The 17,697-nt window shown below is 48.9% G+C and overlaps 1 protein-coding gene across 2 annotated transcripts; it reads right to left on the reverse strand.

Annotated features, from left to right (window-relative positions):
- Nucleotides 1-4,894: 4,894 nt before the first annotated feature.
- On the reverse strand, nucleotides 4,895-17,697 carry c15h8orf33 (chromosome 15 C8orf33 homolog). Of its 2 annotated transcripts, none has more exons than XM_038820280.1 (7): nucleotides 17,625-17,697; nucleotides 12,520-12,604; nucleotides 11,018-11,108; nucleotides 9,524-10,122; nucleotides 7,349-7,439; nucleotides 6,082-6,228; nucleotides 4,895-5,834 (listed from the first exon to the last, which is right to left on the reverse strand). In XM_038820280.1, exons 2-7 carry the CDS (start codon nucleotides 12,526-12,528, stop codon nucleotides 5,665-5,667), a joined length of 1,107 nt encoding a protein of 368 aa, XP_038676208.1. In that variant the 5' UTR covers nucleotides 12,529-12,604; nucleotides 17,625-17,697; the 3' UTR covers nucleotides 4,895-5,664. The 2 variants fall into 2 exon arrangements, with proteins under 2 accessions (XP_038676208.1, XP_038676209.1); XM_038820281.1 differs by lacking the exon at nucleotides 17,625-17,697 and adding an exon at nucleotides 17,549-17,571.

The raw sequence follows: 17,697 nt of genomic DNA on the forward strand, positions 1-17,697 counted from the left end.
GGTATATGTCCGAAATCCTCCCTCCTCCAACCCACACCCCCGAGAGCACCCTGTCCCGTACCCCACGTGGGGGCAACAAGGGGAACCCCTCCACCTGCCGCCTGGCAAACACCCTAACCTGCATGTACCGAAACATGTTCCCCGAGGGGAGCCCAAACTTCCCCTCTAACTCCCCCAAGCTCGCGAACCTCCCCTCCACAAACAGGTCCCTCAACCTCCTAACCCCTACCCTGTGCCAGCCCAGAAATCCGCCATCAATGCTCCCTGGAACAAACCGATGGTTCCCCCGTATTGGGGCCTCCATCGAGCCCCCCCACTTCTCCCCTATGTCGTCTTCATTGCCCCCAGATTTTGAGGGTAGCCGCCACCACCCATGGTATACCTCGTTGGAGGGAGCGGCAACGGCGCCGTTACCAGCGCCTCCAGGCTCGTGCCAACACAGGACGCCATCTCCATCCTCTTCCATGCTGCCCCTTCCCTGTCCATTACCCACTTACGCACCATTGCTGCATTGGCAGCCCAATAGTACCCACAGAGGTTGGGCAGCGCCAGCCCCCCTATCCCTGCCCCACTCCAAGAACACCCTTCTCACCCTCAGAGTCACATGCGCCCACACAAATCCCATAATAATGTTCACTCTCCTAAAAAAGGCCTTCGGGATAAGGATTGGAAGGCACTGGAACAAAAACAAAAACCTCGGGAGCACTGTCACCTTAACGGACTGCACCCTCCCCGCCAGTGACAGCAGTAACATATCCCATCTTTTGAACTCCTCCTCCATCTGCTCCACCAACCTTGTGAGGTTGAGCTTGTGTAGGGCCCCCCCCAGCTCCCAGCCACCTAGACTTCTAGGTACCTGAAGCTCTTCCCTGCCTGCTTCAGTGGGAGCCTACCAATCCCCTCCTCCTGATCCCTCGGGTGCACCACGAACAACTCGCTCTTGCCCAGGTTCAGCTTATACCCAGAGAAGCCCCCAAATTCGCTGAGAATCCTCTTCACCTCCGGCATCCCCCCCACCGGGTCCGCCACATACAGCAACAGGTCGTCCGCATAAAGCGAAACTCGATGCTCCTCCCCACCCCGCACCAGGCCCCTCCAGTTCCCTGACACCCTCAACGCCGTGGCCAGAGGCACAGATACCCCCATTCAACTCTATCAAAGGCCTTATCCACATCTAATGCCACCACTATCTCCGCCTCCCCTTCCACAGCCGGCATCATAACGTTGAGGAGCCTTCGTACGTTAGTATTCAACTGCCTTCCCTTCACAAACCCCGTCTGGTCCTCGTGAATGACCCCCGGCACACAATCCTCTATTCTTGTGGCTAAGATCTTTGCCAGCAGCTTGGATTCTACGTTTAGCAGCGAGATCGGCCTATATGACCCACACTGCAGAGGGTCCTTGTCCCGCTTCAGGATCAAGGAAATCAGCGCCCGTGACATAGTTGGGGGCAAAGCCCCCCCCCCCCCCCCCCCCCCCCCGGCCTCGTTAAAGGTCCGGCCCAACAGGTCCGCATACCTTTTATAAAATTCGGCCGGGAACCCATCCCGCCCCGGCGCCTTCCCCGACTGCATGCTCCCTATCCCTTTAACCAGCTCCTCCAGCTCAATCGGCGCCCCCAGTCCCTCCACCTGCCCCTCCTCCACCCTCGGAAACCGCAGCTTGTCCAAGAAGCGCCCCATTTCCCCCTCCCCCCCCTCCTCCACCGGGGGTTCAGACCGGTACAGTTCCCCATAAAAGTCCCTAAAGACCCCATTAACGTCTACCCCCCTCTGCACCACCTTCCCAAATCTATCCGTCACTCCCCCAATCTCCCTGGCTGCGTCCCGCTTTCGGAGCTGGTGTGCCAGCATCCTGCTCGCCTTCTCCCCATATTCATGCACCACCCCCTGTGCTTTCCTCCACTGAGCTTCTGCCTTTCTGGTAATCAATAGGTCGAACCTGGCCTGAAGGCTACGCCTCTCCCCCGGCAATCCCTCCTCTGGAGCCTCCGCATATCTCCTATCCACCCTCACCAGGATCGCCACCCCCCCGATTCTTCTCATCGAGCCCTGAATGAAAGACTTGGCCCACCCATCCCTTCCTCAGCCGAACCTGGTCCGCCGCCACTTTCAGGTGTGTCTCTTGGAGCATGGCCACATCCGCCTTCAGCCCCTTCAAGTGCGCAAACACCCGGGCCCGTTTGACCAGCCCATTCAGCACCCTCACATTCCAGGTTATCAGCCGGATCAGAGGGCTCCCTGCCCCCCTCCTCTGCCGATTAGCCATAACCCATCCCCTGCCCACCACTGGCCAGCGTCCCCCGCTCGGCCTGTTCGCCACGGCGGCAACTCCCCCCCCCCCTCCCCCCTCCCTAGCTCCTTCCTGGCCATTTCAGCAGCAACTCGGTACCCCCCCCCCCGGCTAGGACCCCTCCTAGCCGCGCCTCTCCCTCCATAGCACTCCCGTGAGCCAGCTAACTTCCGCTGACCCCGGCGACTCCCGCCATATCTCCGACCCCGCCCCACGTGGGACTACTCCTCCTCCTTCGTGCCCATCAGCAGGCCCTCCTCACCCCCCCCTCCCCCCACTCTTGCGCGGGAAAATAACAGCCAGCAACGGCCTGCGCTTCTCAGCCCCAACCCCGCCCCCATCATCCCACAGTGCGGGAAACTAGAGAAAAGCCCGCACTTTCGCCCTGCCCAACCCCGCCTCCTCTAGGGCAACTCCCATTGGCAGTCCCCACCACCAGCTTCCCGCACTCCCAGTTTACCTCCCTGCCCGAACCCGTCCACCAGACCCATACAAAAAGACATAACGACATTACCCCACCCACCCTAAAGCCAACACACATCTTGCATTAAACAGAGAACCCCCCCCCCCCCCCCCCGAGCAAAAATTAAACACAATTACATTATCATACAAAATCCCCCATCTTTGACCCTCAGTTTGAGTCCAGTTTCTCGGCCTGCACAAAGGCCCACGCCTCCTCCGGGGACTCAAAATAATGGTGCCGGTCCTTGTAGGTGACCCACAGACGCACCGGCTGCAACATGCCAAACTTCACACTCCGTCTGTGGAGCACCGCCTTCGTCCGGTTGAACCCAGCCCTCCGCCTAGCCACCTCCGCACTCCAGTCCTGGAAGAACCGCACCTCCGTGTTCTCCCACTTGCTGCTCCGCTCCTTCTTGGCCCATCGGAGCACACACTCACGATCAACGAACTGGTGAAACCGCACCAACACCGCCCGCAGCGGCTCGTTCGGCTTGGGCCTCCTAGCCAGAATTCTGTGGGCCCCTGCAACTCCAGGGGCCCCTGGAAGGACCCAGCTCCCATCAACGAGTTCAGCATAATGACCACATAGGCCGCCAGGTCCGACCCCTCCAGCCCCTCCGTGAGGCCCAGGATCTGCAAACTTTTCCGCCTCGACCGGTTGTCCAGCTCCTCGAACCGCTCCTGCCACTTTTTATGGAGCACCTCGTGCATCTCCACCTTCCCCGCGACGGCCAAAGCCTCATTCTCCCTTTCGGAGGCCTGCTGCTGCAGCTCCCGGATCGCGGCCCCCTGGGCTGTCTGAGTCTCCATCAGCTCTCTGGTGGTAGCCTTCAGCAGCTCCACCTTAAGCTCCTGGAAGCAGCGCAGCAGAGTCTCCTGCTGCTCCTGCGCCCACTGCCCTCTCTGGTGGTAGCCTTCAGCAACTCCAGCAGCTCCACCGTAAGCTCCTGGAAGCAGCGCAGCAGAGTCTCCTGCTGCTCCTGCGCCCACTGCCTCAGCTCCTCGAGGGCTCCGCCGGCCGCCATTTTGTTTCTCTTCCCCCGCTTTTCCAGGGGCGCTTCCACTGTTTTTCCTCTCACCCCACTTCTGGTCCGGACCATAGGACCTTAGGGATCTACTCCAGACCCTTTCCCACGTCAGGATTCGTCGTCGAAGTTCCGTTGGGGGCCCTGAAAAGAGCCCCAAAGTCTGTTTTTAGCAGGAGCTGCCGAACGTGCGGCTTAGCTCCACATTGCCGCCACCGGAAGTCGATAACCATATTTGTAATGATACCAGGGAGGTGGAACTTCAATTAAGGGGGTTCAGTGGGGAGATGAGAAAAGCTGGTTTTATTTACCTCTAACAAAGGATAGATTTAATAGGTGTTCAAAATCATGAAGGATATTGACTGGGTAAATAAAGAAGCTTTGCTAATCAGAGAATACAGCTAGCTTTAGGATGATTGACAAGAACCACCAGACGGTAGCACATTTGTAAGCCAGCAAAAACATGATGTACAATTCTACTGGTGGACAAGGGATTTGGATATTGAAGGAAGTGAATAGTGCAGTGTTTAGGTTAGGATTTTGTGTTTTTGAGAGATCACAGTAAAGCAGCATTTATATGAGCAAGGCGAAAGTGAAATATTCCAGATACTGGAAATCTGAAAAAAAAACAATGCTGGAGGCACATGGTTAGGCAGCATCTATGGAGAGGGGAAAAGAGTACCGTTGGCACCATTTGTAAAGAGGGGTGCCAGCGTCATTGATCATATTAAGCCAAGAAAAGGTGCCAAAAATTTGGTTTCTTAACTGTATATCATTAGGATGGTATAATCATAATAAACGTACATGTTTATTTGTACCAAAATTTATCTTTGTAATTGTTTGAGTCTTTATGGCCACACTTCCCCATCCCAAACAACTTCCATATCCAGAAGTAGCCCTCAGGCAAAAGGTTTGCCCATTCTGATGTAGTGAGCTTCACTGTGCGTTTAATGCAACAGTACAGTGGGAGCTTTATTGTGTATTTAACCCATTCTGGAGATGTTTGATGGCCAACAGTAATAAGCATCTGACCACAAGGCTGCAGTGGTTTCGTTTTGGCTGCTCAGATTTGGGCCATGCAGAACATGGGAGTGCAGTGAATGCACCAGAATTAATTTGAGAGCAGAAAATGTTCATTTATTCAACTTAAGCACATGAATACAAAAAGGCAGAGGCTACTTGACTTCCATGGGAATGAACACACATTCAACTCAAAATAACCGAAAAATAAGGACTGCAGGGACAACATTCTTATGTGTCCTTATTACAGGTACAAGGTTAAAACAAGGTTCCAAATTGAGCCATAGAAATCACTTTCCTGCCTGTTAAACCCGTCCTTAACACTGCTAATGTGAAAATGTAGCTGATAATGGGACAAATGGAAATCCATAGCCATGGCAGCATGAGGACACAGTGATTAGTAAACCAGAATTCTGCAGCAGCCTTCTTCACATGCTCCCACCCTCACTAATTCTCTCTATATATCCGATGGTGACAGTAGCTTAGATTGGACAGCATTCGGAGCTTAAGGAGAGTGTGGAAAGACCAGCTCCCAAGTACATCTCCGAACTCTCATGTAAATGATTTGGCAGAAACTGAGGTAGAATCAATTCGCCAAAGATTTTAACGAAGCTTCTTTACTGGGAGAGTAACACGGTCCGAATACATCAATCTTTAACTGGCAAATGACCAGTTCAAATTTATAGCCCGGGAGCATCTGCCACCGGGGAAACAAGTGTGTCCGTTTGTGTGGAGAGTTCTGTGCACGAGGTTTGAGCGGAAATCTCCAAAAGGGATCCTCAGATGCAGGCTCCCTAGCCCAGGTCTGTAACGCAGAGATTGTCATCACAAACACTCCAATTACCGTACCATTATTCAGGAGAAATTAAACTGAAAGTTGTCTTTGGTCACACTCTCTCATACATTGAATTGTACTCCTCTCCGAATTCATGGACTCAGGATCAGTATCGTCCTTTGTCAATTTGCTCATTGATTTTCGGAATACTCTGCTCTTTGTCTGCAATCCAACTGGTTTGATGTTGGCAGATTTCGTAGCTGGAAATGAGAAAAGCAAATTACTATTAACCCAACATCCAGCCCATGGCCTACTCTTCCACAACCCTGTCACTCAATCTCAGTCAATATCATCACAATTTACTGCCCACGGCCAGTCTCACAAATACAACACATGCATTCAAACTCAACCACTGGCACCCACCCCAGCACAAAGCTTGTCACTTTACCCTTCCCACTGGAACTATGTGACCACATCCCTTGACTGTACCAGGGTAGCTCCTCTGACCTGCAATCATGAATTTGAACTGTTTCTGCCACTCCTCCTCCATCTTTTTCCTGTAGTCTCCAAAAATTGACCTCATCACCTGCCGCTTCTTCACAAGTGGTGCTTTCTCACTGCGAAGGGTTCTCAGTGCGTTAAGAGCCCTATCAGCTGTAATACAAAAAGCATCTCAGTATTCATTCTCTGCCCTTACACATCACCATTGCCTATTCTACCCAGTACAGTAAGGGGCCTGTGAAGCAGATTGTTAGCTGACAACGCATTAGTCTAATTTCCACTCTGCGCTGCAGCTTTGGAGAATGAGAGGAGTAGAAAGAAATGAAGTGACCAAGCTAACGGATGCTTGCATGAAACTGCTGTGTTCTTTTACTGGCCAACAGGAGAGGTGTCTGTGTATCTCTCCCCAAAGGGGAACCCTTGTTACCCGGGTTCAATTCTGACCTTGGGTGACTGTCTGGAGTTTGCATGTTCTCCCCGAGTCTGAGTGGGTTTCCTCCGGGTGCTCCGGTTTCCTTCCACAGTCCAAAGATGTGCAGATTAGGTGGATTGGCAATGCTAAATTGCTGGGGATTGGATTGGGCCTAGCTAGTGTGCTCCTTCAGAGGGTCAGTGCAGACTCGATGGGCCAAATAGCCTTCTTCTGCACTGTAGTGATTCTAATATTCTCTATGAAAAAAAAAAGAAATTGAAGGGGGCCTCACGGTAGCATGGTGGTTAGCATCAATGCTTCACAGCTCCAGGGTCCCAGGTTCGATTCCCGGCTGGGTCACTGTCTGTGTGGAGTCTGCACGTCCTCCCCGTGTGTGCGTGGGTTTCCTCCGGGTGCTCCGGTTTCCTCCCACAGTCCAAAGATGTGCGGGTTAGGTGGATTGGCCATGCTAAATTGCCCGTAGTGTAAGGTTAATGGGGGGATTGTTGGGTTACGGGTATGTGGGTTACGTGGGTTTAAGTGGGGTGATCATGGCTCGGCACAACATTGAGGGCCGAAGGGCCTGTTCTGTGCTGTACTGTTCTATGTTCTATGAAGGGGTATAAAGAAAGAGAGGGGTTGCTCTTTGAAATTCAGCACAAGCTCGATGGGCCAAATGGCCTTCTTCTAGGCTGTATCATTGATTTAAAGTATCTATCCTGCTGCATGACAGTAGCAGCCTGTACTGTTTGAGTAATGATACCTCACCCCTTAGAGGGCAGTTTACAGATGAGGAAAGAAATGGGAAAAGGCCACTGACACCACAATCGCATTCAGAGTACTGCAGCCCCTTGAACATACCTTGTTTCTGTTTGGCTTTCTGAGTGCGCAGCCCAAGTTCCAGCTGCTCAATACACCAGCCCACTTCCCTCCGCAGTTGCTCTTCTGAAGACTGGAAGAGAAAATATCAAGAAGTTACAGCAACACATTGAGATCAGGTTGAGACAGTCAAACAAGGAATGCTCCAATAAGCATGGACGTCACCATGAAAACAAATGCTTTAACCCACAATGGAGCAAAGTCAGTGTGTGCCAAAGGCTGCGAGAGACATTAAAATGCCCCTTTATCCAGACTGGCTCTGAGTCCATCTCTAGCATGAGGCGGATCCAGAGTAAAGAAACGGCTGAAAACACTGGATACAGCAAAGGCTCTGAGCTCTGGCAACATCCCAGCAATGGAATTAAAGACTTGTGCTTTAAAACTAGCTGCACACCTAACCAAGCCGCTCCCGTCTACATTTACCACAAAATGTGGAAAATTGCCTTGCCCAGGTAATCCTGCCCACAAAAAGGACAAATCCAATATGGCCAATTACCACACCATCAGTCTACTCTCGATGATCCAAGTGATGGAAGTCATCAACTGTGCCATCAAATGGTACTTACACAACAATAACCTGCTCACAGATGCTCAGTTTGGGTTCTGCCAGGCCACTTGGTTCCTGAACTCATTACAGCCTTGGTCCAAACATGGTCAAAGGAGCTGACGTTAAGAGGCGAGAGCAACTCCTCTTGACGTCAAGGTGGCATTTAACCAAGTGAGGCATCAAGGAGCCCCAGCAAAAGTGAAGCTAATGGGAGTTGGGGGGGGGGGGGGGGGGGGGGGGGGGGGGGAGACAATCTCTCCACTGGCTGGGATCATGCCTCATTGTTGGATGTCAATCATCTCAGTCCCAGGACATTGCTGCAGGAGCTCCTCAGGGTAGTATCCTAGGCCCAACCATCTTCAGCTGCTTCAATGACCACCCTCCATAAAGGTTAGAAGTGGGGATGTTTTCTTTTAATTAAAAAAAATAAAGGGTACCCAATTCTTTTTTTCCGATTAAGGGGCAATTTAGCGTAGCCAATCTACCTAACCGGCACATCTTTTTGGGTTGTGGGGTGAGACCCACGCAGATATGGGGAAAATGTGCAAACTCCACACGGACAGTGACCCGGGGCCGAGATTGGACCCGGGTTCACGGTGCCATGAGGCAGCAGTGCTAACCACGGCGCCATTGTGGGGATGTTTACTAATGATTGTATATGATGCGCAGTACCATTCAGAACTCCTCGGACTTGGGCTGATTAGTGGCAAGTAACGTTCACGTCACATAAGTGCCACGTAATGACCATTAATAAGGAGAGAGAATATAACCATCTTCCCTTGACATTCGATGGCATTAATATGGCTGAATCTCCCACAATCAACATTCTGGGGTTACCACTAAGCAGAAAATGAGCTTAACCAGCTATATAAATACTGTGGCTACAAGAGTAGATCAGAGACTAGGTAAATCTGTATTTTCTGCACCCTCTCCAAAGCCTCCACATCCTCCTGGTAGTGTGGCGACCCGAATTGAACACTATATTCCAAGTGCGGCCTATCTAAGGTTCTATACAGCTGCAACACAACTTGCCAATTTTTAAACTCAAATGCCCCGGCCGATGAAGGCAAGCATGCCGTATGCCTTCTCCACCTGCGTTGCTACTTTCAGTGACACGTAGGTTTCATCTTTCAGAGAATAATTTGTCTCTGGAATTCTCTTCCACAGAGAACAGAGGAGGCTGGATCATTGAATATATTCAAGGCTGAGAGTTCGAGATGTTTGAACTACAGGGAAGTCCAGGGTTACAGGGAGGGGGGCAGGAAAGTAGTTATGCCACGATGAGAATCAGATCAGCCGTGAACTTATCAAATGGCAGAGCAGGCAAATAAAGCTCTCTCTACACTGTCCCATCAATCCATCTGTAATCAAGAAGCGTCCCTTATTATACTTCTATTTCTCAGATCAAAATGAGATTGCCTGCTGAGCAGGAGCTGTTTTATGCTGTGAGGGATTCTGATCTATAAAACAGAAAGCTGAGACCATGCTTAACTAACTCTCTGATCTGGTTGTTCAATACATGATTTCAATCTAGAAATCAAAATTTGCCTCCCTCCCCATAACAAGCCAGGAGTCACAGGTCCCCCAGGGAGTAGCCTGTGTGTCCTTACCAAGCACTGTCCTTCTCTGTGAGCTGTGGAGTTCCTCTCTCTTCCATCACTCTCACCGCTCTGCCTCTCTCCACCTTTCATGGGTTCAGCTGTGAGTTTACTGCTCCGCGCTTTATTTTTATTTTTCTGTGAGGGTCTGGAAGCCACGAGCTGTTTGGCCTTTTGATGGCTTGGCAGCATGGGATCTGCCTTTGCCTCTATGTTCTGAACTGCAGGCACAGGTTGTCTTGTACACTCTCCCAGTTGCAGTTCAGCATCGGCCTCAGGGATTGCAAAATTAAACTTGAATTCGGAGTCTTGGCTTTTAGTCTTTGTAAAGATTATCAGCTTCTCCTCTTCTACAACCTGATCAGAATCTTCATTCACAGCATCACAACTCCCAGCTTGTGACTGTCTCCTGGTGTCGGCAGTCTCAAAATTCAGGCGGCCATAAGCTGGGTGTATTTCTGTGGGATCATCACTCACTCCCTTAGGCACAGCGAAACTGAACTGGAAGCCACTCTGTGGCTGGTCGAGTCTTCTGGAGCATTCCTCATGTGCTATGTGCCCACAGTCAGTGGAACTGGCTTGCGGAGTTGCTGCTGGGGTGTGGTTCAGAGCTGGTGCAATAAAAACAACTGGTCATTTAGTGACAAGACATTTTAAAAAGGAAACTACCAATTCGTCCCAGAAATGGTGCCACATTTATTCTGCTTTGATTTTCAACCGTCTCCAAATATAATTTTCTGGTAAATTACTCAATTTGTCTAATGCATTTATTGTGGAATTATTTTCCGAGTTCCTGATTTCTTCAAATCCGCCCTGCATTTAGACCATCCAGCAGCTTGAACATTCCCCATTCTCTCAATGAGCTTTTCAATTCCCTTCAGTATTTTTTTAAAAGGAAGAGTAGGTGTTTGGAATTCTGTTCCACAGAGAGCATGGAAGGCTACATCATTAAATATATTCAAAGTTGAGTTAAACAGAATTTTGATTGACAAGGGAGTCAAGGGTTATTGGGGGGGGGGGGGGCAGAAAAAGTTGTGTTACAGCCAATATCAGATCAACCATGAAGTAATTGAATGGCAGTGCAGGCTTGATGGGCCTACGGGCTGTTACTGTTTCTTCTGACACCTGCAAGACTTTGTTTTTCAAGAACAAACAACTTTATTCACAACACCGAGACAGAGAGAGGGGGGAATGTGCCCAAGAGGCAGATGGGGGAGGGGGAAATAGAAACCAGCGTGTGCGAGGGAGACGGGGGGGGAGAGGGAGAGAGAGAGAGAGAGAGAACAGAGAGCCCACGAGGGGGACAGGTAAGAGAAAATAAAGTGTGCAAGGGGGACGGGGGGGGGGGGGGGGGGGGGTGGGGGGGGGGGGGGGGGGGGGGGGGGGGGGGTTTAATCAGTGACACACCTCATAAACAGGTCCTGTTACTGAAATATGTGACCCAGGCCCTCTTACCACCCATTAGCACTGGGCTGTGGGACAGGCTCCACGCTCCTGATTGCTTACCTTGTTCTGGTGACAATTTAAGCTGAAGGACACCAGTGTGCATCTGCTGGACATCCCAATCCAGTTCTTCCTGGATGGTCCTGTTGAGGGCCTGCAACAGAAAGAAAGCTTTATCACACCAACCTGTGGGCAACAAGTAGAATGGAGCCGGGAGGAGAGACTGTTTACCTCAAGTTCCTCACTCCAACTTGAGAACAGCTTAATGGTGCCCATGGAACAGCTGGCAAGAGAGCTAGTCTCATGCAATAGACATTTGACTGCACAAACCCATTTCACAAAGGATCATTACAGCTCGGGAGATTTCCTCCCATCAGACTGGGCTAGATATGGATGAAATGTCTAACCCGCTGCACTGTCCAGTTCTTCATAGGTGGTCAGTATTGAGTAGTGAATGTGTAAATTCAGAGTGACATCACATGGGGAGACAGTAGTGTTGTGGTAATGTCACTGGACTAGTAGCCCAGATATTAAAAGGAAACACACAGCAGGTCTGGCAGCATCTGTGGAAAATAGAAACCAGTCCATTGGACAGTTAAAGAGAAGTAGAAATATGATGGGTTTTATACTGTTGAAGAGGGGCTGGAGCAGGTGACCAAAATAGAAGGTCAGGGAAGGAAGATCTTCCCTCCACAGCTTCCAACTTCACAGTCCCCCAATTCCACGGAGTCCGCTTCTGCTTCCTTTCCAAAATCCACCAACAGGAACTGTACGGGTAGGCCCACTGACTCTTTGTCACTTCTCTCCTGTACTACTCCTGACATTCTATTATGCTGCACCCCCTTGCTTCAACAGTATAAAACCCATTACATTTCTACTTCTCTTCAGCCATGAAGAGTCAGACGGACTTGAAACATTAACTCTGTTTCTCGCAGGGGCAGCATTGTGGCGCTGGGGTTAGCACTACTGGCTCACGGCGCCGAGGTCTCAATCCCGGCTCTGGGTCACTCCGTGTGGAGTTTGCACATTTTCCCTGTGTTTGCGGGAGTTTCGCCCCCACAACCCAAAGATATGCAGGGTAGGTGGATCGACGACGCTAAATTGCCCCTTAATTGGAAAAAATTAATTGGGTACTCTAAAAATTTGCTCCACAGATGCTGCCAGACCTGCAGCATTTTCTGTTTTGATTTCAAATTTCCAGAATCTGCAGTATTTTGCTTTTATTTTAGTGATCCAGAGATTATAGACTAATGTCCTGGAACGTGGCACCTGATGGAATTTAAATTCAATTCATGAAATCTGGGATTGAAAGCTAGTCTCAGTAATGGTTATTAGACCAGTGAATATCCATTCATCCATTAGGAAACAGGAAACGTCCACTGATTCACATTAGTTTTATTGCGATTGCACTGGTTTCTACTCTCCGTTCTGGGACCTTTCCCTCCAGAAGCCACCCCAACTGGGGAAAAAGCCAGCTTGGGAAGAGCAGTAATCAATTAACATGCAATAATGCCAGACGGGTAGAGAGAGACATCAATAATGGTCATTCGCAATATATCACTCACCTCCTCCATCTAGCAAACCGTTGGCACTTTATCAAATCAGTGGTCAGCCTGGGCACCTCCCCAGACCAGCAGTCAGCTTGGGCACCTGTAGGAAAAGAAAAGACTCCGGGTTTAATTCCGCCATCTCTGTGCTGTTAGTGCACCTGTTAACTTAGTGCTGCCACTAAGCTGTTGGTCAAGGGTGAATGAGTCAGTGTAGCATTTTATTCTTGTTGTTTCTGCTCAGGAGGATGTGGCGTAATAGCAAGTGCACAACCCAGCAAGTTCTTGATGTGACTGTATTTGTTGGCACGCAATATTAGTTTCAGATCACTAAATCATGTCATTACACTCATACGGACATCCTCCTGAAGGCAGCGTTTTGTTTGAGAATTTTAAGACATGGGGTGGCTGCCTCTTCAATACGCAGTTGTGTGATCAGGAGCTTTGGACTGCAAGCCAGTGCCCTGCTCACCTGTATATCGACATGGCTCGAATTGAGTGTGTGTATGTGCTTGAGATTAAACCAGAAGAATATAAAATAATAGAAGTAGGCATGCAGTCACTCTAGTCAGCTTCACCATTTAATAATTTCAATTCCACTTTTCTGCCTTCTTCATAACTCTTGACTCCGTTATAGTTGATAAACAGTGTCCATCTCAGACAGGAACATATTTAATGACCCAACCGTCACAGCTCGCAGGGGTAGAAAATTCCAAAGAAATTCAAGAATTCCAAAGGGGTAGAAAATTCCATAGGTAACTATGAAGGTATGAGGAATGAGTTGGCTATGATGGACTGGGAAACATGACTGAAAGGAAGGACAGTGGATGGACAAAGGCAGACTTTAAAGGAATGAATAGTGAACTCCAAAAGTTGTTTATTTCTCATGGCGCTGAGGTCCTAGGTTCGATCCTGGGCCTAGGTCAGTCCGTGTAGAGTTTGTACATTCTCCCCGTGTTTGCGTGTGTTTCGCCCCACAACCCAATGATGTGCAGGGTAGGTGGATTGGCCACGCTAAATTGCCCCTTAATTGGAAAAAATGAATTGGGTACTCCAAATATATATTTTTTAAGTTGTTTATTCCTATTTGGCACAAGAGTAGAAAGGGAACTGTGGCCAAACCATGGCTTACAAGGGAAATTAGAGATAGTACTAGATTCAAAGAAGTAGACAAATTGGGGGGAAAAAGCCACGGACCTGAGGATTGGGAACAGTTTACAATTCAGCAAAGGCGACCTATGCACTGACGGTAGGGTCACAACACTGGACGAATTGACGCAGAGATTCCAACTAGCTAAAGGCAACAAACTCATACCTGCAGCTTAAAAACTTCCTACGGCAGAATCCGAGGACATGCCCGTGACCACCACAACAGACACTATTAGAAGAGCTACTGGACGCAGACATCCTAGGCAGAGGGAACGGGAGTGACATAGACGAACAACTGCTAGAGAGCCGACACCGAACTGGACACAAGGACGAAATGGAAGGAAAACAGGGGTTCGAAATAGGGTGGGAATTCTGGAGCAAAGTACTTCACAGGGTCAACTCTACCTCCACATGCACGAGGCTCAACCTAACGCAGCTAAAAGTGGTACATAGAGCCCACTTGACCAGAACCCGAATGAGCAGGATCTTTCCGGAGGTGGATGCTAGAACGGTGCCAAGGAGACCTGGCCAACCAGAGCCACATGTTCTGGTCCTGCCCCAGACTTGCTGGGTACTGGACAGTCTTCTTCGAGGCAATGCCCAAGTTGGTGGGGATGAAGGTGGAGCCATGCCGGAAAGCGGTGGTTCTTAGGTTTCAGACCAGTAAGATCTTTGTAGGGAGGAGGGCTGACGTCCTTGCCTTTGCCTCGCTGATCGTCTGCCGTAGAATCCTGTTCGGTTGGAGGTCACCCCCTAAAGCTTCAGACTGGCTGTCTGACCTATTGGAATTTCTCCAAATAGAGAAAATCAAATTTGCCATCAGAGTCGGAATAGGGCTTCCACAAAACATGGGAGCCATTCACCCGACTGTTCTGGGACAGAAATAAATAAGTAGCTAGCAGCCAGGGAGAAATAGCCAGGACAAGACAGAAAGAGGAAAGCGAGGGAGGACCTAGGGGGAAGCAAGGTGAGGTCTCAAAATTAAGCAAGAAAGAATGGGGGGCAGCAGTGAAGAAGGGGGTAGAACAAAAAAGGGGAACCAGAAAGGGGAACAGATAAGAGAACAAAAAACAAAAACGTGGGAAGAACACAGGGGAAGACAACAGTGGCAGCAACCAGAGCACATCGAGAAAATGCGAAGTAAAACGGAAGGGGAATCGAGCAATGGCCGATGCCGAAGCAATTGCACAAAAGAATGTAAAGCATTAGGAGGTACCACTCAGGTGCCCCCTCCACCCTAGTCAGATGATCTGTAAAAAGAGGAGAATAAAAGAGAGGGGAGGAAAGACCCCTCCCATCTGGTTATATTTCCTACAGCCTATGTGTTTTCCTTTGCAAGGCATACCTGGATCTATAACTTGTACAAAATCCAATCAAAAACATTTATATTTTTAAAAATTCAGCAAAGGCAGCCAAGGGATTGATTAAGAAGGAGAAAATACAACATGAAAGTAAGCTAGCGGGGAACATAAAAACTGGGTTTCTATAGGTATGTAAAGAGTAAATGATTGACAAAAACGAACGTAGGCCCCATATAGTCAGAATGGGGGAGTGAAGGCAGCTAAATCTCCAAGGCCTGATAATCTTCATCCCACAGTACATAAGGAAATGGCCCTAGAAATAGTAGATCCATTTGTGGTCATTTTCCAAAATTCTTTGGACTCTGGATGGTTCCTACAGATTGGAGGGTAGCTCATTTTTAAAAACTGTTTCCAATTAAGGGGCAATTTAGCGTGGCCAATCCACCTACCCTGCACATCTTTGGGTTATGGGGGTGAGGCCCAAGCAGACACAAGGAGAATGTGCGAACTCCACATGGACAGTGACCAAGGACCGTGATCAAACCCAAGAATCTCGGCACCATGAGGCAGCAGTGCTATCACTGCGCCGTCGTGCCGCCGGAGGGTAGCTAATGTAAGCCCGCTATTCAAAAAGGGAGCTAGAGAGAAAACAGAGAACATCGGTGATAGGAAAGTTGCTAGAGTTGCTATCAAGGATTTTATAACGCAGCATTTGGAAAGCAGAGGTATAATCAGACAAAGTCAGCATGGATTTATGAAAGGGAAATCATGCTTAACAAAGCTACTGTAATTCTTTGAAGATATAACTGGTAGAGTGACCAGGGAGAACCTGTGGATATGGTTTATTTAGACTTTAAGACTTTTGACAAGGTCTCGCATAGAAGATTACTATGTAAAATTATAGCGCATGGGATTGCAGGTGGCGGCTTGAGATGAATAGAAAGCTGGTTAGCAGACAGGAAGCAAAGAGTTGGAATAAATGGGTCTTTTCTGATTGCCAGGCAGTGACTAATGGGGTATCGCAGGGATCGGTGCTAGGACCCCAACTGTTCACATTATATATTAATGATTTGGATGAGGAAACTAAATGTATTATCTCCAAATTTTCAGATGATACAAAGGTGGGTGGGAGGGTGAGCTGTGAAGAGAATGCAGAGATGCTTCAGCGGGATTTGGACAGGCTGAGTGAGTGGGCATATGCATGGCAGATGCAGTATAATGTGGATAAATGATTATCCACCTTGGTAGCTAAAAATAGGAAGACATTATTTCAATGGGTGTAAATTGAGAGAGGTGGATACTCAGCGAGACTTTGGTGTCCTTGTGCGTCAGTCGCTGAAAGTAAGCGCACAGGTACAGCAGGCAGTAAAGAAGGCAAATGATATATGTATATATATATATTTTTTAATAAACAATTTTATTGAGGTCGTTTTTGGCTTTATAAACAGTTACAGACATCAGAAAGGAAGCAAAAAAGGCAAAAATGTGCAAACATCCACGTACTTTCAATACTTCCATTGTAACATATTGCACAAGCCCGCTCCCCTCCCACCGGTACTACCCGCCATATTTTCCCTCCTACTCTACTCTACCTGGCAAATGATATATTGGCTTTCATAGTGAGAAGATTGGAGTACAGGAACGTTTTACTGTGATTGTCTCAGGCATTAGTGAGTTCATTGGAGTTTAGAAGAGGGAGAGGGGATATCGTAGTAACTTATAATATTCTGACAGGATTGACAGGGTCGACTCAGAAAGAATGATCTGGATGGTGGGAGAGTCCAGAACTAGGGGTCATAGTTTGAGGATAAGGGGTAAACCTTTTAGAACTGAGGAGAGGAGAAATTTCTTCACCCAGAGTGGTGAAGCTGTGGAATTCACTACCAGATAGTTGAGGCAAAAATGTGTGATTTCTAGAAGAAATTAAGATAATGCACTTGGGCCTAAAGGGATATTGGGACATTTTCTATGTATGTTTCTATGTATTTGACAACCCTGAGAGATGAAGTTCCTCATCTCCATCTTAAATGGGTGCCCTTTATTCTGAAACTAGTTCTAGATTCCCTCACAAGCAGAAAACAATCTCCCCCTTTTCTCTTAGTGGTGAGACAGTGGCATAGTGATAATGTTGGACTAGTAATCCAGAGGGTCTGGCTAATACCAAGGGGACACCAGTTCAAATGCCAGCTGGTGGATTTTGAGTAAAAACTTGGGACTTGAAAGCAGGCCCGTCAGTGCTGGTACCATGAAATAAATTATCCTTAATTGCCAGTTGGCTATGGATGCTTCATCCTTCTTATTGGCCTGGGTTTTACAGCCTGTCTTGCCTGGCGGGATATTACAATCCCGCCAAAGTTTTAAATGGCTTTATACTTCCCACACTTTCCCTCCCCTCACATTTGTCTCAATGTCTTGCTCGCTCAGTCGTCTCCCATCCTTTCCTCCATCTATCCACCTTCCCCATCTCTACCCTTCCCCCAACCCCTCGCTTTCCCACCAAACTCCCTTCTCTGTTCCCTTCCCCTCTCCTTCTCTGTTCCCTTCCCCCTCTTCTTCTCCCCCTTCCCCCTCTTCTTCTCCCCCACTCCCTTTCCTACCGTTCTCCCCTCTCCTTCCACAAAGAGCCCCTCTTTGAAAATCAGGAGGTTTCCTGATTCCAAGCAGATCCCTCACCTGTTCTCACGCAGTCACCACCGGAAATAGCTCCGCGTCAACGATTGATAACCCCGCCCCCGATGACGTAAAT

This window comes from Scyliorhinus canicula, chromosome 15 (genome assembly GCF_902713615.1).
Source record: "Scyliorhinus canicula chromosome 15, sScyCan1.1, whole genome shotgun sequence".
Lineage (NCBI taxonomy): Eukaryota > Metazoa > Chordata > Chondrichthyes > Carcharhiniformes > Scyliorhinidae > Scyliorhinus > Scyliorhinus canicula.

What these genes read in the sequence shown, in the direction of transcription:
- c15h8orf33 (XM_038820280.1), bottom strand. An exon ending in TAAATTGTCACCAGAACAAG is followed by an intron (nt 10,123 to 11,017) that starts GTAAGCAATCAG and finishes TTATTGCACCAG; the next exon opens with CTCTGAACCACACCCCAGCA. An exon ending in GTTCAAATTCATGATTGCAG is followed by an intron (nt 5,835 to 6,081) that starts GTCAGAGGAGCT and finishes TCTCATTTCCAG; the next exon opens with CTACGAAATCTGCCAACATC.